This window comes from Camelus bactrianus, chromosome 6 (genome assembly GCF_048773025.1).
Source record: "Camelus bactrianus isolate YW-2024 breed Bactrian camel chromosome 6, ASM4877302v1, whole genome shotgun sequence".
Classification (NCBI taxonomy): Eukaryota; Metazoa; Chordata; class Mammalia; order Artiodactyla; family Camelidae; genus Camelus; species Camelus bactrianus.
In genome coordinates, this window is record NC_133544.1 from 33,613,470 (window position 1) to 33,638,390 (window position 24,921).

General features: G+C 35.3%; 1 protein-coding gene across 1 annotated transcript in view; it reads left to right on the forward strand.

Moving 5' to 3' along the window:
• The window catches only part of KCNH5 (potassium voltage-gated channel subfamily H member 5), a 275,077-nt gene that overhangs the window by 14,161 nt on the left and 235,995 nt on the right, over window positions 1-24,921 (forward strand). The window contains exons 2-3 of the mRNA XM_010962243.3: window positions 13,150-13,273; window positions 24,015-24,121. Of these exons, the coding sequence (XP_010960545.1) occupies window positions 13,150-13,273; window positions 24,015-24,121 (231 nt within the window). The remainder of the gene's footprint in view (window positions 1-13,149; window positions 13,274-24,014; window positions 24,122-24,921) is intronic.

Consider the following 24,921-nt stretch of genomic DNA (forward strand, 5'->3'; position numbering starts at 1 on the left):
AACAAAAGCTTAAACTGCAGTTCAGAAATAATAGTAATAGAATAGAAGGTCTTAAACAGTAAGGCCTAATTCTGTCTTTCTCCCCCGGTAGATGCCCTTTCCCTATGTTTGCTGAGTCCTTTAGTTTCCCTGGCCTGATCTCCAGCCCTTAAAAAGAACGAAAGGATGCACGAAATGAGTATATTCATGAGTCTGGGGAATCACCTGATGATCTCACTGAAATGCAGGTTCTGATTCATCAGGTCTGAGGTGGGTCCCAGATTCTGCATGGCTAATAGACTCGTAGGTGATACTGGTCCACACTATGAGTAGCAAGGTACTAGAGCAAAGTTTCCTAACCCTGCTAAGCATGAGACTGACCTCCATGGCTGTATTTTTGTGTTCTAACCCCAGGGAGCCAATTCAGTGTGTCTGCAATAGAATTTAGCTATCTGAATTTTTGATAGTGATAACAGGATTCTTTTGCAGCTGCCAGCATTTAGGGTTATTGCAGTAAATCAGTGCTTCTCCACCCTGGCTGGAGAAGTGCATATTAGACTGTTTGAGAAGATTTAAAAACGAATCTAAAAAAAAAAAAAGACAAATGAATGTTCTTATAAAACAGAAACAGACTCACAGACATAGAAAACAAGCTTATGGTTACCAGGGGGGAAAGAGAATGGGAAGGGATAGATAGGGAGCTTGAGATTTGCTGATGCTAACTACTATATATAAAATAGATAAACATCAAGATTATACTGTATAGCACAGGGAACTATATTCAATATAATGAGAAAGAATATGAAAATGAATGTATGTATATGTATATGACTGAACTATTATGTTGTACGCCAGAAATTGACACAATATTGTAAACTGACTATACTTCAATAAAAAAACAAAAACAAAAACAAAAACAAAAACAAATACTGATGCCTGGATCTCACCCCAGACCAATTAAAACAAACACTTTGAGACATGGGGCCTGGAATGAGTAACTCCTGTGGCTCCTCCAATTTTCCTCGATCTCCATCCCAATCGAATATGTAGTCAAAACTGAGAAACACTCAGAATGATCCTAGTGAGAATTTTGAATTAGGGGCTTGTGATTTAGTTTTTGATCTTCCAACCTTTGAGAAAAAAGGTGCTTGTTGCATTTCATGTCCATCTCTGAGAGGATACTGGATGGTCTTGAAAGAATATAATGATGTTTTCAAGCCTCAGTCTCTTGCAGAGATCCACTCGAGAACCTGCCATGTGTGAGATTATTGCTTCTGAAATGTTTCATTGGACCACAACCACCTGGTAGGGATAATTACCCGATTCTTAGGACCCTTATACAGGAACATGTGTACTTAAAACATTTGGACATGAAATGTGTATCAACATCTTCAAGAACTGAAATAGTCTGGATCCCAAGGAAGATTCATTTCTTCAAAATTTGTGACTCGGTGTGCTGAGAGCTGTGCAGACAAATCAGAACTGGTTTCCCTAAGATTGCTTGATGAATGTCTGTGTATTTGTGCTGCTATAACAAAATACCTTAAATCGGGTGGCTTATAATCAACAGAAATTTATTTCTTATAGTTCTGGGGTCTGCAGGTCCAAGGTCAGGGTGCCAGCATGGTTGGGTTCTGTTGAGAACCCTCTTCCTGGTTGCAGATTGCTGACTTCTCAGTATATCCTCACATGATGAAAAGCAGAGCAGAGGAAACAAGCTCTCTCATCATTATAAGGACCCTAGTCCCAGTCACTAGGGGCTCCATCCACATGACCTTATCTAACCCCAATCAAATCCCAAAGGTCCCATCTCCTAGTACCATCACGTGAGGGGTTCTGTTTCAGCACATCAATTTTGGGAGGACACACAAATTTGGTCCATAGCAATGACGGTGGTGATGGTCACTAAGAATTCTGGGCAATTTCTTTAATGGCTTTATGTTTCTAAAACTTCTGAGCTGGTCTCATTTTCTACATTTGCAGCTATCTCCTTTCCCGAGAAGTTATCTTTCAGTAATCAGATTGCTTTTCCCTGCCATGTTTTAGAGCCAAAGGAAATTAAAATTTTCTAGGAAGCAATTTTAATTACTCTGCTATCCTGTTCTTAATATTGATTATCATACCAGATTTCACATTCATCAAAGCAATTTTCATGACTATAGGGAAATGGAATTGTTGTGTGAATATTTCATATAGACATATTGTGTGTCAACTAACAAATTTCCAAAAGAAGCTCCTGGATCATCTATTTAAATTTCCATCTGATTTAGCCTTTAACATTAAAAAATATGTCTCCCCTCTTCTTTCTTTCTCCGTTTCTCCTAATATTATATTTTGTAGTTTAGCTCTCAGTATAGTTTTATAGGTTTTGATTTGTAGGGTCAACATTTAAACATTTATTTTTTTCTAGGTTCTTTGTTTATACACACACACAGAGAACTCATGCCTAGAAAGCTCTCTCTGCGTATCTAGTACAGTTGTAAAAGAATCTTCTGCATAATACACAATAACAGTTAATAGTTTATAAAGACTTTTTACTCCAATGGTTAGTTTATTAACGTTTTGCTCACATTATTCTAATCTCCATAAGCTACCCAGGGTGGTAGGTATCGTTATGAGGAAACCAATAACCTAATTAAAACTCCCCAGGGTTTTCACAGTAGCTCCCTTGGTAGTATTGAGACAGGATCTAAGTGCTGGCAGAAAATCTGGGGAAAGGACTTTTAGTGATATGATTGTTATGAATATTTACTAGCTGATGACTTATTTATATGAAGGACCTAGCACTGTGGCCAATTTTCTCAATTCTGGTTTTATAAAACATTAGAAATGATAGAAGCAGTTCTTAGGTTTGTCTTCCTAAACCTGGAGCACATAGGGCTGACATGTAATCGTTAAGACCTGGAGGTAAGGGCTGGTGAACACACAGTCCAGTCACTTCACTCTCTGTTGGTCTGAAACTTGAAGCATAAAGATAAATGGAGACCATATTTCCTTGACTTTTGTTTTTAACTTTAAATTAAAAAACTGAGTTGCTATGTCTGACTGACTATGCAAGCAAATACGCTAGTGTGTACCTGGCAAATATTTGAATTGTCCATATTCTGTGTTATTGGTTAAAATCAAGTATGTATTTTGAAAAATAAGATTGAGGTAAGGCAGTATCTCAATATCTCACTTATTTCTGTGTTCTTTCCACCAAACCACTCTGCCTCTAAGCCAATATGGGGATTAGTCCCCCTACCTTGAGTTGTTGTAGGACTTACCTTTCAGTCCCAACTTTCTGCTTTTCCGTATAAAGCAAAAAAAAAAAGAGGCACAATTTCCCCTAGAAAAAGTTTGACTCTGCAAATATCTCAGTCAAGAATTAGAATTTAAGGAACCAGTGTGCCAGTTTCTGCTTCTGACCCCGGGCATGCAGGGCTTGGTGAGTCTCTTTGACTCATTGTGGGATGGAGTTGCACGTGTGACACCTGGCCCGATGGCTAGCACAGAGTAAGGGCTCTGCTAATGGTCGCTTTTGTTATTAATTTTGTTATTACGCAGAATTGCTAGGATAGAAGTGAAATACTGTATTAACAGCAAATAGTGACAGCTGGGCCCTGCTGAGCTGGAGTCTTGATTTCCCCATTGGAGAGCTATTGAAAATGGTATGATGGTAAATCTTTAATAGAGTTAACTAGAAACAGTTATAGCTCCTGATCTAAATCCTAACAAATGTCTTGAAAACAAGACTGTCTGCAAAGCCTTTGGGGATAATGTGAAGCATGGTTTTAAAACCATGAGATACAACCCCTCATAGGACGCAGATTGATTTAATGGGTTTTCACTAGCACACTAAAACTTTGAAATAGAATAGAGTGCATCTCGTGTAGTAAGAAAAAGTGTTACCTGAGAAATTTTTTCAGTTGTGTTTACATGTGTGTAAACACACACTGAGTCACTGTGTAAGATTGTTTCTTACTATGAGCTTCAAATAAAAAAAATGTTTGAAAAACATTGGTTTGGATAGTTTCTGGGGAAAGGAAGCCTCCTCAGTAGGCCCTTTAATGTTTTTGGTTCTTCTGTTTCAGAACTGTGTGATTCTCTTTCCTGGGATACTGGCAGTTCCTTTAATCAAAAAGTGATTACTATGTTTCAACTCTTAAACGCACAGTAAGCATTAAAGTTATAATTCTGAGGACTATATCATCTGTTTGAGAAGACAAAATAGCATATATGAAAGCATACATGAAGCATTTAGAGAGGCAGTTCATATTAGATTTCACAGTATCATTATATAAAGAGAGATCTTTGCAAGAATCTATTAATGCATTTGTTTATTGATATAGTCAGCCAGTTAGCAAGCATGTATTATGTGGCAGGCACTGTGTTAGGCGCTGGAGGATCAAACAGAAGACTTACAGCTCAAGGGGCAGATACACATCAATCATGTCATGAAACAAATAGGTATAAAATTGCGACTTTGAAAAGGGCTCTGAGGGAGAGGTACATCATGTCTAAAATTATTAGGCATGACCTTGTCAGGTCAGAGAAGGAGTCACTAGGGTCATGACAGTTGAGTTAAGATCTAAATAAATGTGTCAACCAGAGGAGGGGGGAAATGAATGGTGTTCAGGCAGAGAGAATATCAAGTTAAAAGTTCCTTCTATTGTGGGAGAAGACTTGAAAGTTACGAGAATAAAGAAAAATCAGTGTGGTTCTCATACTCAGCACAAGGTGCAGAATGGCGAGAGTTGAGGCTTGACAGACTTTGAGGTAATTATAGGCTCTGGAAAGGTTGGGGCATTCTGAGAGCCATGATAAGCTATTGATGTGTGTTAAGGCAAGGAGGGGACAAGACCCAATTTGAATTTTGAAAGGACCTGCCTGGCCTCAGTATGGATAATCAATTGAAGGAATCTTGGAGAGGGCCTGGGTAGGTTTGGTAACTGTTGGCGTGGTCTAGGGAAGAGATGTTGGAAGCTGGGAGTTGGGAGATAATGGTGAGGATCTAGAGAAATGGAGAGATTTGAAAGAGTTTTAGGAGATAAAGTTAATAAGATTTGGCAATGAACTAGATGTAAGAGTAATCAGAAGGCTATTGAAAGATGGCTTCCAGATTTCTGGCTTACATAATTGCATGGATGGTGATCTCATTCTCTAAGATAGTAAACATTGGAAAAAACATCTGATTTGGGGGAATGACAGGTTGTGGATGGGTTCTACTGAGATTCATTTAAGCTATCTAGAAGTCAACTTGGGTATAAAGATCTATAGTTTATAGAAGAGGTCTGTTTGGAGATATAAAATTATGAGTTATTGAATCTATGGAGGTAGGCGAAAGCGTAAGAGGAACAGACATGGAGGAACTCTAACATACACTCACCGGATAAACAATGTTGAGCTTGTAAAGGCAATAGAGGAGTGTCCAGAGAATCAGGGAAATGTTGCTCTAGTAAAGGTAAGGATTGAGAAAGTTTTAAGGAGGGAGTGGTTACCAATGCTTCTGAACTGTTAGGTGAAAAGAGAGAAAAATGTCCTTTGGATTTGGTGATGTGAAGAGGTTATTGGTGTTCTCGGTTATCTTGGAGTGGTGAGGACATAAGCCAGATAGGAGTGAGTTGAGTGACTAGGAGCTGAGAAGATGGAGCCAATGAGAATAGACAACTTTTATGGAAAATTTGTCCTGTGAAGGGTTGGACACAGATATGATGATAGCCAGGAGATTTGGGTTGAGTGGTACCCACTGAATGTATCAGAGAGAAGGTAGAGTTGAATGAGTTCTGAAAAGTTTTGATAGGCAGAGGAATGGAGAAAAAGTATTTCAAGTGGATGATGGGCATCATGAGTATCTTTTGGGGACGTAATGGGGAAACTGACTTAACTCAGTAGTATGAACTGTAGGAGTAATGAGAAACATGTTTGTATAGGTAGAGAGGCTGAGGCTGGATTTCAGAGGGCTTTGTAAGTCTGGGAGAAGATTCAGCAGTGTAAGCAGTTGGGAGACTTGATCTGGATGAAGAGTGGTAGAATGGAGGCAGGATTTCAGGGGGACGATTGAATGTTAGTCTGAAGATCAGACTGACAATCAGGATGAGTTAAGGCAGGGAGACCGTGTAGCTAGCTGTCTGCACTGCCACGGTTACCTAGTCATGACATGGGGAGTAAGCTGACTAGCACCTGGCCTGGGCTAGGAAAGAAGTTAATTTTTGATGATCGTATTATAAATATTTATAATTGATACTATATATAAATGAAAATGTTATATATTTATAGGAGAGTTTATATTTTATGAAGCATTTTTACAGGAATAAACACATTTTAATCTCTAATCACCATATGTACCAAGGAAAAGTAGGATTGCCATTCTTACAGCTATAGTGCAGCTCAAATGCCACTGGTTTCCTAAAACTCTCTAGCCCTTGGTCCTCCTTGTGCTTTCTTTTAAGCTTGAGGTATACTTTATATGAAGTAAAACACAGATCTTAAGTGTGCAGTTCAATTAATTTTGACCAATGTATACACCTCTGTAACTTCTATCTCTGTAAAGATAAAAAAACAATGACCTTCCCCAGAAACTCCTCTTTCCTGTCAGTCCCCGTATCATCCCCTTCAGAAACTGTTGTTCTGATTCAGTCTATCACCATAGATTGACCTTGCCTATATTTAAACTTCATATGAATGAAATCGTAGTTTCTAGCTTCTTTCAATCATTATAGTGTTTTTCAGATTAAGTTGTGTTGCTGCAGTATGTCGATAGTTTGTTCCATTTTAGAGCTGAGTACACTATGCCTTGTATGAATATGCCACAATTTTTAATCCATTCTCTTGTTGATGGACATTTGCATTGTTTTCAGCTTTTGGCTACTATGGATAAATCTGATGTGAACACTTTTCTACAAGTCTTTTTTGTTAACATGTGTTTTCGTTTCATTTGAGTAAATGCCTAGGAGTGACATTTCTGGGTCATAGTTGAATATTTAACTTTACTTGAAACTGTTTCCCAAAATGATTATACCATTTTATAGTCTGACTAGCATTTTATAAGAGTTTGAGTTGTTCCACATTTTCATTAACATTTTGTAGTGTTAGCCTTTATAGCCACTCTAATGGTTGAGCAGTGATGTATCAGACTAAAGCAGTGCTTTTAGTTTGTATTTGCGTAGTGCCCGACGGTGGTGAGCATCTTATTCTTGTGCTTATTGGCCATTGTATATCTTCTTCTGTGCAATGTCTGTTCGGGTCATTTGCCCACTGTGTAATTGGGTCATTTGCCCTTTGTCAGGAGTTTTGGGCATATTTTGGGTAGGAATTCTTTTTCAGGAATCTGCATTGGGAATATTTTCTCTCAATCTGTGGATTTCCTTTTCATTTTCTTGACAGTGCCCTTGACTGAGCAGTTGATTTTAATTTTGATAATGTCTAACTTACATATCAGTATTTTCTTTTATGGTGATTACTATATGAGCCTTATCTAAGAAATTTTTGTCTTCAAAGTTGCAAAGATTTCCTTTCTATGTTTTCTTTTTAGTTTTCACTTTTGTATTTAAGTCTGTAACCCATTTAAAATTATTTTTGTGTGTGTGGTGTGAGATAGGGGTCATGGTTCAATTTTTGCTTACATGGTTGCCAGTTGTTTTAGCACAGTCCATTGAAGACTTGTCTTTATTCATGAAACTGCCTTGGCATCTTTGCAAAAAAATCCTTTGACCATTTATGTGAGGGTCTAGTTCTGAACTCTTTAATCTATTTTGTTGATCTATTTGTTCCCACTTGAATTTCATTCTATATTAATGACTATAGTTGTATATTTCTCCAACTTGGTTCTTTTTCAGATTTTATTTTGGGTTATTCTAGGTAATTTATATTTTCACAAACATTTTATAATTATTTTGTCCATTACTTTGAAAAAGCCTGTTGGTATTTTCATTGGGATTCTTTGAACTCTACAGACCAATTTGCAGAGAAGTAATGTCATAAAATACCCCGTCTTTCAATTTATTTGCATGGCAGAACTCTCCATCTGTTTAGGTGTTTTTAAACTAAGCAGCCTTTTTTAGTATTGACTCTAGAGGTTTTGCATATATTTTGTTAAATTCTTAAGCATTTTACATTTTTTGATATCATTCTAAGTGAAATTGTTTTTCATTTTCCAATTGTTTAATGCTAGTTAACAGAAACAAAATAGACTTTTATATTGACTTTATATACTGCAACCTTTCTAAATTCATTCAATAGTTTTAGATGTTCCTTTGAGTATTCCTTAGGATTTTCTATGTAAACAATCATGTCACCTGAAAATGGAAAAAAATTACATTTTCCTTTTCCATATTTATATTTTTTGCATTTTTCCTGTTTATTTCTTTCTTTTTCTTTTCTTTATTTCACTAATTGGACCTCCAATAAAATGTTGAGTATAAGCGTTAAGAGTATGCATCATTGACTTTTTCTTAATCTCGGGGGAATATATTCAATATTCTACCTTTAAAAATAATCTATAGATCTTTTAAAGTAGATATCCTCTTATCAGTTTGAAGAAGTTTTCTTTATTCTTACTTTGCTCAGAGATTTTAATCATGAATGAGTGTGAATTTTGTCAGATGCTTTTTTCTGCACCTATTGAGATATAATCATGTGGCTTTTTTCTTTTTCTGTTGATGTGATGGATTACATTGGTTGATTTTATAATGACAAGTCGATCTTACATTTGTGAGATAAACCCTTCTTGGTCATGATCTATTTTCTCTTTCATATATTACTGGATTCTGTTTGCCAATGTTTTCTTACATTCGTAAGATCTATTGGTCAGTAATTCTTTTTCAACAGCCCTTGTCAGATTTTTGGTATCATAATAATGCTAATCTCATAAAACAAGAAGTGTTTTCTCATCTTTTTCTGAGAGTTTGTGTAATATTTGTATTTTGTCTTATTTAAATATTTGAAATAATTCACTGAGACTGTAGCCATTTGGGCACTTAGTTTTCATTAACAGATATATGCTATTCAGATTTTCCATTTCTTTTTGTGCCAGTTTTTCTAACTTTCTGTTTTAGAAATTTTGTTCATTTCATCAAAGTTTTAGAATTCATTGGCAAAAAATTACTTACACTGTACCTTTATTAACATTTGCTATGCATAATATATCCAATGTTTCTCCTTTTTCCTTCTTGGTGATGGTAACTCATGTTTTCACTCTCTTTTTTTCATTGTCAGCCTTACTAGGGGTTTATTGTTTTTATTAATCTTTCCAAACAACCAACTTTTGACTTTGTTGAGGTTCAGTCTTCTTTGAATGTTTCCTATTTCATTGAACTACATTCTGACCTTTATTTATTTCCTCTTATTTAATTTGGGTTTAATAACTATTATTTTTCTAGTTTCTTCAAATAAAACCTTAGATCATCGATTTTAAACCTTTCAATTAAAATGAGAAATTTCTCCCTAAGCACTGCTTTAACTGTATACCACAAACTTTGATATGTTATTTCATCGTCATCCAGTTAAAAATATCTTCTAAATTTCTTCTTTGATTCAGTGGTTTAGAAATGAATTGGGTAATATCCAAACTTTATAGATTTTTCTAGACAATTTTAGAAAACTGATTTCTAATTTAATTACTTTGAGGTTAGAGAATATACTCTATATAATTTCAGTATTTTAAAATTTATTGACAATTTTTCTGGCTCAAAGTCAGTTTTATCCTGGTGAAAGTTCCACATGCACTGAGAAAGAATGTGTATTCTGCAGTGTAGTATGGGGTGTTCTATAAATGTCAGTGAGCTTGAATTAGTCGATGGTGTTGGTGTTGTTCAAATACTCTATCTTCAATTATTTCTTCATCTACTTGTTCTGCCAGTTAAGGGAGAAGGGTTAAAAACCTCTCATTTTTATTGTAAAGTTGTCTAGTTATCCTACTTGTTATGGCTTTTTTTTTTTCTTCATGCATTTTGAAGGTCTTTCATTATTTTCATATACATTTGGGAGTGTTATGTCTTCTTAATGAATTAACTCTTTTATTACTGTTAAGTGCTCCTCTTTGTCTCTATTACCCCTTGTCTTCTACTTTATTTTGTATTAATATGGCCACACTTAACTTTCTTATGTTTAGTGTTTAAGTAGTTTCTATAAAACACTTCAACTTGTCTATCTCTTTATACTTTAAATGGCTCTCTTAAAACAGTAGACTATCAGTTATTTTTCTTTTTTTAAAAAAATCCTATCTGAAAAATTTTCAATTATTCCACTTACATTTAATGTAATGCTTGATATAGTTGGATTTAGGGCCACCGTCTTGTGGTTTATTTTCCATTTGTCCTATCTCTTGTCTGTTTTTCCCTTGACTTTTTTTGTAGAGGTTGTGACTACCATTATTATTAATTTTTTTCAGCTAAAATACCTGTTCCATTTGTTTTAGTATAATTCTGCAGGCAATAAATTTTCTCAGCTTTTATTTCTAAATATGTCTTTATTTTGCCTAGAATGTTTAAGGATACCTTTGCTCTCTATAAAAATCTAGGTTAGGCTGATAAATATTTTTCTCTCAGTATTTTGTAAAGATATCGTTCCATTGCTTTCTGGCCTTCTTTATTTTTCGTGATTTGTATACTCTAATTATTACATCCCTCCTCAACATAAAATACATATAAAAATGTGTCTTTTTTTTAGGTGTTTAAATTTTTTCCTTCCTTTTTTTTTTTTTTAAAGTAATTTTACTGTCATCTTCCTACAGGGGCTTTCTTTGTGTTTATCTTGTTTGAGGTTTACTAAGCTAAGATCTATGGGTTGTTATTTTTCAAGCTATTTGAAAATTTTAGTCATCACTTATCCAAATAACATTTGTGCTCTATTCCATCTTTTTCTTTTTTCCAGACTCAACTACCTGTATTTTAGATTACTTGATGTTGTACCATAGGACATCTTTTCAGTCTTTCTTTTTGCTTCAGTTTGCAATAATTTGCATTGATATGTTTTTAAATTGTCCTCCTTTTTAGTGTCCAATATATTATTAAACCTATTCAATGAATTTTTAATTTCAGAGATTATATTGTTTATTTCTTGGTTCCCGTATCAACCTTTCTTTCTATTGCCTATTTTTTCCCTTGGTTATTGTCACAGTTTTCTGTTTCTTTACATGCCTAATAATTTTTAATTTTATATTGGACATTGTGTCGATACATTATAGAGATTTTTGGATTTCATTATTTCCCTCTGAAGAGGGTTCCATTTTATTTTAGCAGATGGTTTAATTACTGGTGGGTCACTTTAATCATGATTTTTTTTACTTTTCTTTCTTTTTCTTTTTTTTTTTTTTTTTGGTGAGTCTATTTTCTACGTTTTGATTTTAGTCCCAGCTCACAGTCCTTTGTCCTGGGACTTGTTTTTTGTTCCTGAAGCATGGCCTTCTGTGGAATAAATGGAAAGCTCAAGGTATTTATCAAGCTTCTCTAACTTGATAAGACTTGAACTCCAAAATTTGTCCTGTAGCCTTGGGGCACTGGTGAAATTTCTGCCTACCTCTTCAGCCTTCTAGTCATTGCTAGACTAGATGAGTTCCTTGTAGTCTCATCCTGTGCATGCAGTTTAGGTCACAGGGAAGGATTTGAGGTGGATTTATGTACAGGTTTATGGCTGTATATGTTAAAGGATCTCCCCCTCAACTTCAGGCTGCGTTGACAGTCCCGAATCATGACCTGTGACCCTTTAGGCCCATAATACTTTAATGCTTGAGCTCTCTCACCCAGGAACTGTATAAACTGGGAAGTGCTTTCAGGGGAATGGACAGTTAAATTAATATCTCACCTAATGTATCTTCCTTTTTTCAAGGGTTTGCCTTTTCCAGTTTCTGTCCACTTTTGTTGTTTTTTAGTGCCTTGAAACAGATTTTTTTCCCCATATGTTATCCTACGCTTCTTGATTTGTTCTGGTAAATTGTAATTGGTTACATATTTATTTTCCTTAATACATAATTTTTTGAAAGTAAAGGGTATGTTTTATTGGTCTTTATTTTATCCCATTGTCCGACCCAGAGTAGTTCCTTTTACTTAGCAGCTACTTAGTAAATGAATTGCATTGTTATTTATATGAAGTCCAACTGTAAGTCAGGATTTAAGCTTAAAGTCATAAGTTAATTTCTCTTTTTAGTACACTACTCTGAATATGAGTTCAAAGGAGATTTTTTAGGTAGATATTTTGAAGCATAGTATTCCCTTAAAAATCTACTCTTAAAATATTTATTTTAAAAATAGTTTTTCATTTTAATGTTATTTTAATTTTAATTCACTTTAAAGTGGACATATCTATCATCTGATATATAAAATTGTTAAAGTTACTGCTTAACATTGTTGGATTTTCAATCAAGGTACATGCCACAAGATATTATTTTTTATATTAATTTTTATATCTAAAGGAAAACCATTTCTCTATGTAAAATAGAATAGAGATATTTCTTTTATTTAGAATAGTGATAGTTTCCAAATTCTGTGTAGCACGTGGTTGAAAATACCATCTTTGAATAATTTCATTTTGAAAAGGACTCTTCCGTGCTATTTTAAATTAGACTTCTCTAGATCAATCTAATGGACAGAGAATTTGTCCCATCATGTCAAAATTACCTTAATAGAATTTTTGGAAGGATCATCCATTTGCCTCTGTTATTAAGTTTAATATTCTCAATTTGTGGAGAAGTGGCTGGTAGCCCTAATTTTAATAAATTAAACTGTTTTTAGATATAATTATTATAGTCACTGATACTTATTTAACATTAACAGTACTTTGTTTTCTTTCTTTCCTTCCTTTTTTTTTGGTTAGTGGAGGTACTGGGGATTAAACCCAGGACCTAGTGCATGCTAAGCATGTGCTCTACCACTGAGCTATAACTCCCATCCCCAACAATACTTTGTTTTCATAGTATAGTGTTTATTTGAATGCATAGGGGCAAAGGGTAATGTAAACTGGCTTCTTTTAGTGGAGTTTTTACTTTATATGCAAATCTTGTACTTATTGCAGTTCTCATTTGATGATCTGCTAAACTTGATGTCAGTTTTATTATTTGTACCATAACAAACCATAGTTGCATTTGTCTACCTTTATGAATTTGTGTACCTTTATGAATTTGTCTTTTTGATTACTTGAAAGAAGTACATTGTTAAATGAAGCTAAAAAACTTCCCTTTTCTTCTTTCTTCTTTAGAATCAAGTTTCTTACTGGGAAATGCCCAGATTGTGGATTGGCCTGTAGTTTATAGTAATGACGGTTTTTGCAAACTCTCTGGGTATCATCGAGCTGACGTCATGCAGAAAAGCAGCACTTGCAGGTAGGTAACAGAACAGCTTAGGAATCTTTTCAGAAGTTTAACTAAATACTGAATGTGGTTAAAAGGCTTAAATGTACTTAGACTCACTGTGATGTCATTTAAAATCAGAAATGTATATTTGGTCTTCCACCTAGTTCCTGGCACAAAGCTCCCAAAACCCTTGGAATTTCTTGTGATATGTTGTGTTGATGAAGTGACTTTTGGAAACCCTTGGATAACCTAAGGATGGGGTTGACTGCCAGGGGAACCAGTCATGTGATTAGTATCACCTCGTCTCCCCAATCTCCTGGAGAGAGACTGGAGGTTGAAGCAATAGCCAATGGGCAATGATTTAATCATTTGTAACTGTGTATGAAGCATCCATAAAAACTCAAAAGACAGGATTTGGAGACCTTCCATTTTGGGCAACATGTGGAAGTGCTGAGAGCATGGTGTGCCTGGTGAGGGCGTGGAAGCTCCGAGTCCTTTTTTCATACCTTGCTGTATGCATCTCTTCCATCTGGCTGTTTCTGAGTTATATCCTTTTATAATAAACTGGTAATCTAGTAAATAAAATGTTTCTCCAAGTTCTGTAAATTGCTCTAGCAAATTAATTGCACCAAAGGAAGAGGTTGTGTGAACCTCTGGTTTACAGCTGGTTGTCAAAAGTACACGTAACAACTTGTGCTTGTAACTAGTGTCTGAAGTCTTAAGGAGGGGGTCCTGGGAACCTCCAGTCTGTGCTAGGTGGGTCAGAGGCACAGTCGACAACCTAGGCTTGGGACTGGCACCTGAAGTCCGGGGGGGCGGTCACTCTTGTAGGACCGAAGCCTTAATGTTTAACCTTTTGGAATCTGATGCTATCTCCATGTAGTTAGTGTCAGAATTGAGTTGAATCATAGGACACTCACCTAATGTTCCTAGAATTGCTTGTTGTTGTGGGGAACCTCCCCAAACCCCCACGGATTGGAATTGGTGCCAGAACCTATTTACTTACATGAAAACTGCACAGTAAAAATTATATTAGAATATTAAGGAGACTAAATTGTTCGTGGAAATATATAGTTTAAGAGCCACTGGTGAGAATTTTTGCAAAGAGGAATATTTTTGCATGTCTGTTAATTTATTAATTTATTAAGTAAGTACTTTTTGATCACCCTTTATGGGCCAGGAACTATTTTAGGTGCCAAGTGATCAAAGGAGCATCCTGTATCAGAGAACCACTGATGTCAGCACGACTTTAGTTGCTGAAACTGTCATATGAAGTAGCGGCAACAACCCTCAACCAAGTAGGACTTGCTTCATGAACATTTAAAGGAATAAAAATAAAGTTCTTACAACCTGTGTAAATCACACGTACTTTGTCATGGTGGTACATTGTACTATTGCTATTTTGTTTGACTTATGTAAAACAGAATCTGGCATTTATATTATTTATAACAATTCTTTTATAATATGCCATATCTGTGAGCTTAAAGAGTATATTACCAAAAAAGATCATAAAAAAGAAAAGGGAACTCTATATAAGGAACCAGTTTAGACCTGAAAACTTCACAATATTTCAGTAAGGCCAGATGGGATTTTTTTCCCTTGAGTTAATTTTTCTTTAAAGCTCACACTTAAGTAAGTACCAAAATTATGTTATTTTATAATTACAAGGAATCTGAATTATTTTCTACTCCATATTCTTTGTTTTTCAGAAAAGAAAACTGAGCTAGTTAGGTTAAGGTATTTGCCCAGGGAAATGGTGACTGATATGCCTTTTTTCTACCCATTTATGGTGAGAAACATTATGTGCTGCATATATATATATTCTATATCATCATGGAGGGCAGGAATTTCATATTATACCAGTGAGTCTAAGCCTGACTATACATAGGAGTCATTTAGAGAGATTTTGCAAAACAGACCTCACCTTAAACCTGTTGAATTGAAATCACTCCAGGTGGGTAAGTCGGGGCAGGAATCAGCACGTTTAACGAGCAGCTCAGCTGATTCTGATGCTTAGCCAGGTTTGAGAAATCATCTGTTCAAACATCTTCTTCTTTCACTTGTCCTCTCCCAGTGGTCCTCATTTGCTCTCTGCTAAGGTCATTCTCACCTTCACTCTTCACTTCCAGGTCTGGTGAAAGACTGTGCTCCCTGAGAAACTCCTTTTGGTAGCACTGATGTCTCTTGTGTCTTTTTGCCTGCTGGGTGGCTATTAGCTTTTGGGCTGGCACTGTCGCTGAGGTGTGTGTTCTAAGTTCTGGGAGGTTCTACTCCCTTATTTCTGAGCAGGGTTTAGGTCAGGTAAAGGTTAGTTTTATGGTAGACCTGACTCGTGGAGCAGGCTCTGTAGAGAATTCCAGGAAATGTAGATGCTCCGATACCCATTTCCTCTTCGTAGACTGCAGATGTCCCATCATCATCCATGTCCGTTTCAGATGCCAACTTCCACCTGAAGGTGTTTATGATTTGCTCAACCAGATGTGCTTTTCCTCCTCTGACTCCCTGTAGTCCATCATTTGGCATCATCATCTAGCCTTAAACTACTTATTCTTATCCCTTGGGTTTTCATTGCTATTGCTGCTTTGTGTGTGTGTGTGTGTGTGTGTGTGTGTGTGAAGTATTGCTCTTCATATCTGCTTATATTGTGAAGTCCTGCTCCCGTCTCTTCTTGCTTCCCATGTATCTGTCCCAACCCCCAGCATATTTTCTTTGATATGTGCATTTTTTCCTATAATAGGGTCACTAAAAAAATGCCGGCATGTTAGAATTATATAGTCTCTCCCCTTGAAGAGTTGCTTTTCCCTCCTACCACCAGTGCCAGATAATAAATGCCTTGAAGGTTAGGAGTCCATCTTGTTCACTTTTCTAGGCACCACAGGACACAGCTTGGTGTTTCGTGTCAGTATTTGTTTAATTGGATTGGCTTATTTTGCAATAAACCCCAACCTTGGTCTCACATGGTTCTGTATAAACATGCTTTTATTTACTGTATTTCATCCCAAGGGTTATGGTATTTGAGGTGGATGAGAGAGTGGAGAGCTTCAAATTATGTTATGTTTTTTCATGCAGGAAGAAGTATGCAAATCTTCCTCCAGCTCTTCTTCACTATTGTTAGAAACAGTATTTTCAAAATAATAATACTCTTTAAAAAATTTTACTGAGGTATAGTTGATAAACAATACAATATTAATTTCTGTTATACAAAATAGGGATTCAAAACTTTTATAGATTATATTCCACTTAAAGTTATAATAAAATACTGGCTATATTCCCTGTGCTGTACACTAACTACATCCTTGTAGCTTATTTATTTTATACATAGTAGATTGTTCCTCTTAATCCTCTACCCCTATCTTGCCGCATCCCCACTTTCCTCTCCTCACTGGTAACCATTAGTTAAAAATAACAATATTCTTAACACAAACAATTATTGCCTGATTGCATAAAATGCCCAACGTGTTCTGCTAATATAAAAATGGCAACCAGTTGAATGCCCTCACAGATCAACGAGGACTAGCATCTGATATACGAACAAATGATTTGAGCCCTGTCAGGTTTTCTTAAGGTATAGTTCATTTGAATACACTCTTCTTTCAAATTTCCACATCCCTTTTGAAAACTAAACTATACCCATCTTATATTCACTGCAGCTCTTTTTAGAAGGATGAAGACCTGGGAATAATCAAAATGTCCAGTAGCATATATATTAAAAAATATCATGGTATAGCCCTAACTTCCTAATTCATATATTGAAAGGATAATGGTACTGAAAGAAGCTAACTGTATATTATTAAATAAAAAAAATCAACCAATCGAATAAACAAACCACAAACAGTTTACAAAACACTATATGCATCATGATCCCTTTTCTAAAATATACAGTTGTTTTCCATTTCTTGTATAAAACTATAAAAGCCTTTGAATATGATGCACAAGGAAACAGAGGGAAAAAAGAAGAAAACTATATACACATTTAGAAATCCAGTATTAAAGCCAAATGTTATAGAGTTTTGGAAACACTGAATTCCAACTAAATATGGAGATAAATAAGTTGACACTGAGGATAGCCTTATAAGAAATTCAAAGAATTATACTAGTGACAAGTTTTAGGCACACAGCAGAATGAGAATCTACAAATTGGTGAGCATCAGTTTGTGAGGAAAAAATATAAATACTTTATATGCTGAAAGAGAATCTTCTTTATATACAATTTGCATTAGATGGATTAAAATCAATAGGATTAAAGTGTTAACTGCTTAAAGATTACATGTCCTATTTTTTAAATATTCAAATATGAGCTGTTTATCAGAAAATGAAAAAATATTAATTTGTGATTTTGCAGTATCAAGAGGCTAAAATTAACTTCTGCTTTTTTCAGTTTTCCCTTCTTTGTCCTTCCCAATCCTTCTCCTATTAGACCAGGCGCATATAATCCAATTAAACATCCTCCTCCGTTTGTCCCAATATTATCTGGTGATCTCTCGGGGCAAATCTCTATTTATTTAATTTTACTTATTTAATTTAATGTTGTTTTTTCTTCTTTTATTTTTTTTTCTTTTCCCCTTCATTCCATCCCTCTTCATCTTCCATTATTTACTCATTTTGGTGGTCTATTTTGTGTCTTTCTAATCCATCTTCCATTTGTTTATTAAATGTATGTACTCTTGAAATGATATTGCTTGGTGTATGTTTATTTTTAAGGCCTACATAATTCATACTATGCAGTAAGATTTATAGTTTCTTACTCTTTTCACTCAAACTTATGTTCGAGGTTTTTTTAATTTTCAATATGGTAAAATATTTCATAATGTCTGAGCACTGTGTTGTAGCTCCAGTGTCTTCACAGCCTTCATGTTACTTATCCATTTTACTAGTCATGAACTCCAACTTCTGACACTTTGTTACCTCCAACAACTGGGAGGTAAACATCCTCATACACATTTTCCTGTGGCCCCATGTGAGAAGTTGTCTGTCTCTACTGAGAAGTAGGACTGCTGGAGAGTAGAATATATGCAGAATTTGTAAATTAACTGCTGTCAGATTGCTGTCCAGAATGGCTTTCTATTTCCACTCTCAGGAGCCGTGATGGTGGGTTACAGTTTTCCTACATCCTTGTACTTCTTAATAGTAGCTACATTTCTATTAAAGTAAAAAACACCAAACTGATGTGTGCATATACTGTCTTATTTTTGTTTTAGATAAAATTTCCAAAAATATTTTTATAAAATGTCAGGATTCCTAGGAATTTCAAATATAGTTTTTTTCATTGTCTAATAATTGCATTTCTAAGCCCTTGGGCTGTTGCTCTTTACTGAAGGACATAAAACATATTGTGTGTTTAAAGATTATATGTAGGTTTTAGGGGAATGGCATTTAAAAACATCTGATCTTATTCCATAATCCTTAGAAAGCCCTGACATTTGAAACATACTGTAATAGGTTAGTAGAAACCACTTTCGCAATTTACCTTTGACTAACTTGAGCCTTTTAAAAGCCCATTCTGCTTTTTTTTCTTTTTTTTAAGACAGAGGGATGTGAAGAGCAATCATATACGTAAGGAGAATTGGAGTAGATTGATGCTTTAAAATACATTTTTTCCCATTAATAATCCTTAACAAGCTATCAAATTCAACAGTGAAGCAGAGATATTGAGACACTTTATTGGATGTATTTCACAGGTAGTTTTACTAACACAGGATTCTCTCAGTCAACAAGAGAACATTACGCATGGTGGGTGTCAGTCAGTCTGGTTCCATCTGGCCGAGGGCTCTGCTTCACACAGTGGCACTGAGGGAAGTGCTGGAGGGCTGAGGTGCCGCAGTGATGTCCCACTCCAAAGGTTAGAGCGGTCCGGTTCTGTTCCTGGTTTTCCTTAATTACATGTCATGGATCTACCACTTAGGACTCTACCTAAATCCTTTTAAGCTCCTGTAAATTAATGGGTCGTAAAACCTTTAGACTGTAATCCACTGTATAAAGTATGTAATGCTTTGATTTATTATAAAATTACCTCTTTCAGATTTTGAAAACCATGTTCTTGTTTGTTTCTAAACTCACTCTCCTCTCAGGCTTATGCCTCACTCTCAGGCTTCTTGTTTTTTGATCCTTTGATTGCAGACGTCAGCCCATCCTGTCATTAACTTTTGTGATGACTTTACTCGTGTGGCTGATGCTGAGTTGGAGACCACGTATTGTTAAGTCAGCACGTGTGATTTCTGTGACGGAGCATTTGCTAGGCTGTGAGCTGCAGCCTATGCGTAATATTTCCCGTTGCCCGTGGGACGGAATGTTGTGCGCTTAGTCCAGGGACATTGCTGCCATTAGCAGATAAAGACAGGTTATTGGCAGCACTCATGATTAGATTATGTATTTTTCAGTTTGTAAGGTTCCTTTGTCCCTTGGAAGTCTGTCAACATTCTAGTCATCCTTATTGTTAGTTACCATAAAGAGGCCTGTTTGAGAGATTGAGGGATCCAAGAATAAGTAAATCCTGCTAGAAACCAAAGCCACCTGTCTCTAGACGTTTTCTGAGTTGGATATACATGAAAAAGGTATTGCCAAATGCTCAGGCGAGCAGATATGGCCTAAGCCATAGGAAATCTTCTCCCTTACTCCCAAGACCAAATCTTCCCACTAGTTAGTTGTATGGCAAGATACGTGGCCAGATTATCCAGGAGAAGGCACTGGGTGAGTTTATACTTCAACCTCATGGGTTCACAAAGAAGACACACAAAATGATGTGCATATCCCTTTAAGACACAATGACCCTGCCTGTTAGCAAGCATGGCCCAGCCCTTACCCTAGACTTGCAGAGGAGCAAGGGAGAAGGGTTGGGGCTGGGAGGGCCTTCTAACCTCACCCATAAGAAGCATTCCAGTAATAATTCTGCCATTGTACAGTACATTATAATTTGCAACTTCATGTGCATTATCCTTTTAATCCTCACCCTCTGAGTTATATTAACATTATCGTCATTTTACTGATGAGGAAACTGAGTGAGAGAAGTTATACAACTTGTCCATGAATTATCCAGTTTGTAAGTAGTCCTCTAAGTGCAGCGGTCCTCTGTTATATCACGGCTGCTCCATATAATAGCAAGGATAGATAGCTTCTGTGCATCTAATTTTATTTTTCTTCCAATAAAATAACAGTGCCGTTTTAGAAGTCATTTATAATTACTGAAGGGGAGCTTGGCGATCTGTCTTAGAGAGTAATTTGAAGTTCTGTAATTTAAAAAATATTCCTATTATGTATTGCTGGAGGATATTCAATAAGAGAAATAAAAACTGTAAAATTATTATATAGATATACAGTTTCTAAAGCTTGTTGATTATCATTTCTAAGTCTTGGTTCGGTTCAAATTCCATTAACCATTCAAAACTGCACTGAGCTTTAGCCATCTGGAGTTAGGATGCAGGAAACCTTGGGTAAAGATATATTCAACATTTACACATTAAAAAAAACTTTAGCAAATGAGCAAATGTGTCATACCCTCAGAGTATGCAGAAGCATTGATTTAGTCAGTATGGTGTGGACAACTTTGGGTGGAAATACTTTCATAGTTTGAATTAACCTCCAAAACGCTTGCCTTGGAAGGATGGAGAATACATTTCAGTCATTCTTTATAGCTCGTTTTGAAATAACGTTTTATTATTTAACTTCTCCATTTGACCACTTCCAATATGTGTTCTGTCACTGAAAATATGTGGTTTAATAAGTTTAAAATAAGAAGTATGAGAAAAACAATGTAAGAAATAAAAGACTATTTTTGAAAAATTATTCAGATTGTAATAACCGGGGATTCTTCCTTAAAATGTCTACTTTCTTAGGACAGGCTATTTCTGCATGGTGAGGGCTAAAGAAGAATATGTTACAGAATTTTCAGAGTTTTTTTTTTTTTGAAAAATTGCTTGTTTTCACCTTTTCAGAATTTTAGCTGAATCCAACTTGTAATTCTTCTTAAGTGGTATTATTGCATTAATTTCTGAGACAGTTTCTTTTTTTTAAAATTTGAGTTAACTTATTTTTTAATCTTTTTAGAGTTAATTTTCCACAATTTTTATCCTAGTTACTTGTTATAGACGCTTTCTTTTTTATGTTTGTATGTTGGCCAGTTGTGATTATTGTCTTCGTTTATTGAACCATAGAACTCTGAGTGGTGTTTCTTTTCTTTAAAACCACAAACATTTAGTTAATTTAAGTCCTCTCTTTTTTTGTATGTGTGTCTTAAAGTTTTCTCTTTATTAGAGCCTTTAGATTAAAAATAACAGTCAATACAAAAGTTTACCTGTCTGTAAAAAATATTAACAGTACTAAACTAGTGTTTTATTTTGGGGGAGGGAAGGAAGGTGAATTTGTGCTCTTTAACCAAGGAATTCTAATTTAATTTAACGCCCTCAAGAGATTTTCATAAAACTTGGATGAGTTGAAATTCTGGCTTTGACGGGAATGGTGGCTTTTCAATGCTGTCTGAAGCTTCGTATGTTAGTCTGGCTGTAGGGTTACGGAGTTAGAGTCTGTCATTCTATTCTGAGATGTAAGAGAATAAGCAAGAGCTTATTTTACAATTATAATGACAACTAAATTTCTTTTTTTATAAAAGATAGAAATATTATCATTGACAATGCGGGATGCAGATTGGACGATCTTTGGTTGACCTCATCTACTTTCTTGGTTTCTAGAATTCTAGTTGCTTGGTTAGTGTTACCATAAGATGGTCATGACTCTGTAATGTCTAGTTGTGATGTGGCATCACTGTTGAATGCTGCTAGTTTTGCTACAACTTGCTAACAAACTGTGCTTTTCATGCTGTAAATGTTCCGGGTTGAGACATTCAGGAGCAGATTTCCCATAAAGATGATAAATCTTAACCTTCAGGGGTTTTCACTTGAGTGCGTGCCATTCAAGGCTCTCTACCTGATTTTGTTTTATAATTTTGTATTCCCTTCCTTGAAGAGGGCCCCTAAAATTGCTTCAGGCTCCACCACACTTGGATCTACCTCTGGCCAATAAGCTAACTTGTTGAAAACTGGAAGAAAAGCAATAGCAAAGATATACTTGAGCCTTCAAAAACTTAGTCAAGTGCCACCTATTTTTTTCCTGGTGGAAGACATGGTCTGGAATATTATAGCAACTAGTAGAACTAGGTATCTAAAACCAGATGCACACTTGATGATTGTGAACAGAGTTTTAGAGGCTTAGTCTTTGACTGTGTCCTGTTTTATAGATTTGCAGACTCTTGGTGAGATTCTCTTAGGAAAATAGATAATTTCAAAAATTAGGAACTGTTTGTGGGATGTGGATGCTCACTCTTTAATCTGTCTTTGTGAGTTCTTCTAGCTGTAGTAATAGCATGTGTCTCCTTCAATTTGTTTCCTTTATTTTCCTCCCATTAGCTACACTTGTGCATATCTCAAAAAAAAAAATCCTCATAAATAATGAGAAAGCTGATGCAGTTTATGTGTAATATGGAGTCTTCACATTTCATTGTAGTTTGGGAGCATAAAAAAGACCGTGCAAGCTGAAACCATGTAATGTGGTCTTAGTACTCAATGAAAAAAATTGTGATTGTTCTGTGACCTTTAAAATTGTCAAAATATTAAAAAAATTCTGTTGGTTATAACTGCACGGAAATGAAAATAATAGTAAAACTGGTATTTATTTAGTACATTGAGCCTTAGAACATTAGAGACATTGAGAATTAAAATGTTTCATTTGTTTGTAAAAAGCTACCATGAGTTATTTGAACATACCTGCATTCTTGTAATATAATATTAAGAGGGTATTTTTTCATATCTGTTAGCAATCATACTCCTTTTTGAGTCTGAATCCACTTCAACTCTTTTATCCTATGACTTTCAGTATTGTGAACTACCTCTTAGGGCTCGTTTAATGTGAAGTTTTTTTGTTGGTTTTTTTTTTTTTTTTTTTTTTTTTTGACCCTAGCATTATTTCCCTTGGGAAACCTTGATTCTTTTTATCACAATTTTCCTGATTTATGTTGATAAGTTTGTTGTCACTAAGTTTTTCTGGGTGCGTATCTAGAGTCTCTCAAATGACAACAGTATTAACATTCCTGCTATTCTTATAGAAGAAGACACTTCGTTTATGTTTAATTTGAATTTCACTTCCAGCATTATCATTTTTCATTTCTTTGATAGACTTTCATCTTTGATTGAGAATTCTTGCCTTTGATTATCTATTTTTGTAAAACGTCACGTGAGTTTACCACAGAGAGACAAAAAGACAACACAGCTACATGCTTTGCTGTCTGTGCAGGAACTTAGTAGTAGATGCACAGTAATACTGACAGGCTCTGAAAGAAGTGATGGCATTGGTCACTGATTGTAATGTGTCCTTGTTATTTACTAGTGACATGTAGACCGATAAGCTAGCAGCAAATCTTATACTTTATGCAATCATTCACAGTTAATGTATTGTGGAAACTGAAGTTTGGACTGTGCTGTTGGGAAACTGGTATTATTTAACTAAAGCATGTTAACTAAAATTGGTGCATATTGGACCTGTGTAAAGTGAGGACTGCGTCTTTCTCTCTCTTTATGTTCAAAATAATTTCTAAAGCTAGCTTTTAGCAAGCAGTTTAACAATCATGATTAGAACATAGTTTCAATATTTTAATTCATTTTGTGGGAGCAACATTATATTTTGTAACTAATTCTGAATACCTAATTTGAAAAAGACAAATAGATGATTTTATGTAGCACTGAAAAGCAACATGAAACTGAAATGGATTTCTTTTTCCTCTCTCCAGTTTTATGTATGGGGAATTGACTGACAAGAAAACCATTGAGAAAGTCAGGCAGACTTTTGACAACTACGAGTCAAACTGCTTTGAAGTTCTTTTGTACAAGAAAAACAGTAGGTATCTAAATTACCAGTAAGACATGTCAACTCGATTAATATTATGTTTCAGTAAGTGGTAGTTATAGGGTAGGGAGAATATAAAACTTTTATTGCTTCTTTTGGCAGGAGGTACTGGTAAAATTAGATAGCAAAATTAATAAATAATACTTATAAAAAGCAACCTTTTGAGAAATGAAAGAACAATACAGTGCATTTTGAACGTGACTTTTTTGTGTCAGATGGCAAAATGTTTTGTGATTAATACCCATGGTAAAGATCCTATAGTTATGTGACAGCAACTAAAAATGTCAGAGAAATGCATTCATTTCTTCTTATGATTAAAGGGAAAGTTGATTGGTGTCAATGGGTATGTGTGATTACCTTTCTACACATACATAGATGACATGTGAATACATGGTATATAATGTGAATCTTTACCAGTAGGACCTTTTTTTTTAGACTCAGACTGTTTTGTGTGGAAGGCTCATGAAAGTAATTATTACTTTCAGAATGGGTCATTCACATCCAGTAACTTTGTGTTGACTGTCGTGTGCTGTTCTCGATGATGGGATTTGTGAGTGGTCAGTTGTCCATTATGTAATCACATAAGACGGCGTGATATGGTCTTAAATACTTACGGGAGAGTCTGATAAGACTCTCTATTGGGCTTGGAGGGAAAAAAAAAACAGCCAAACGAAAAAGCAACTAGTACACTCATCAACCAGTCTCTTTTCTAATGTTTTCTTTGAATAGTCACTTAATTTATTTCTTTTTGCTGTATTCCTAAACTGACCTCTTTATTTTTTTTAAATGAA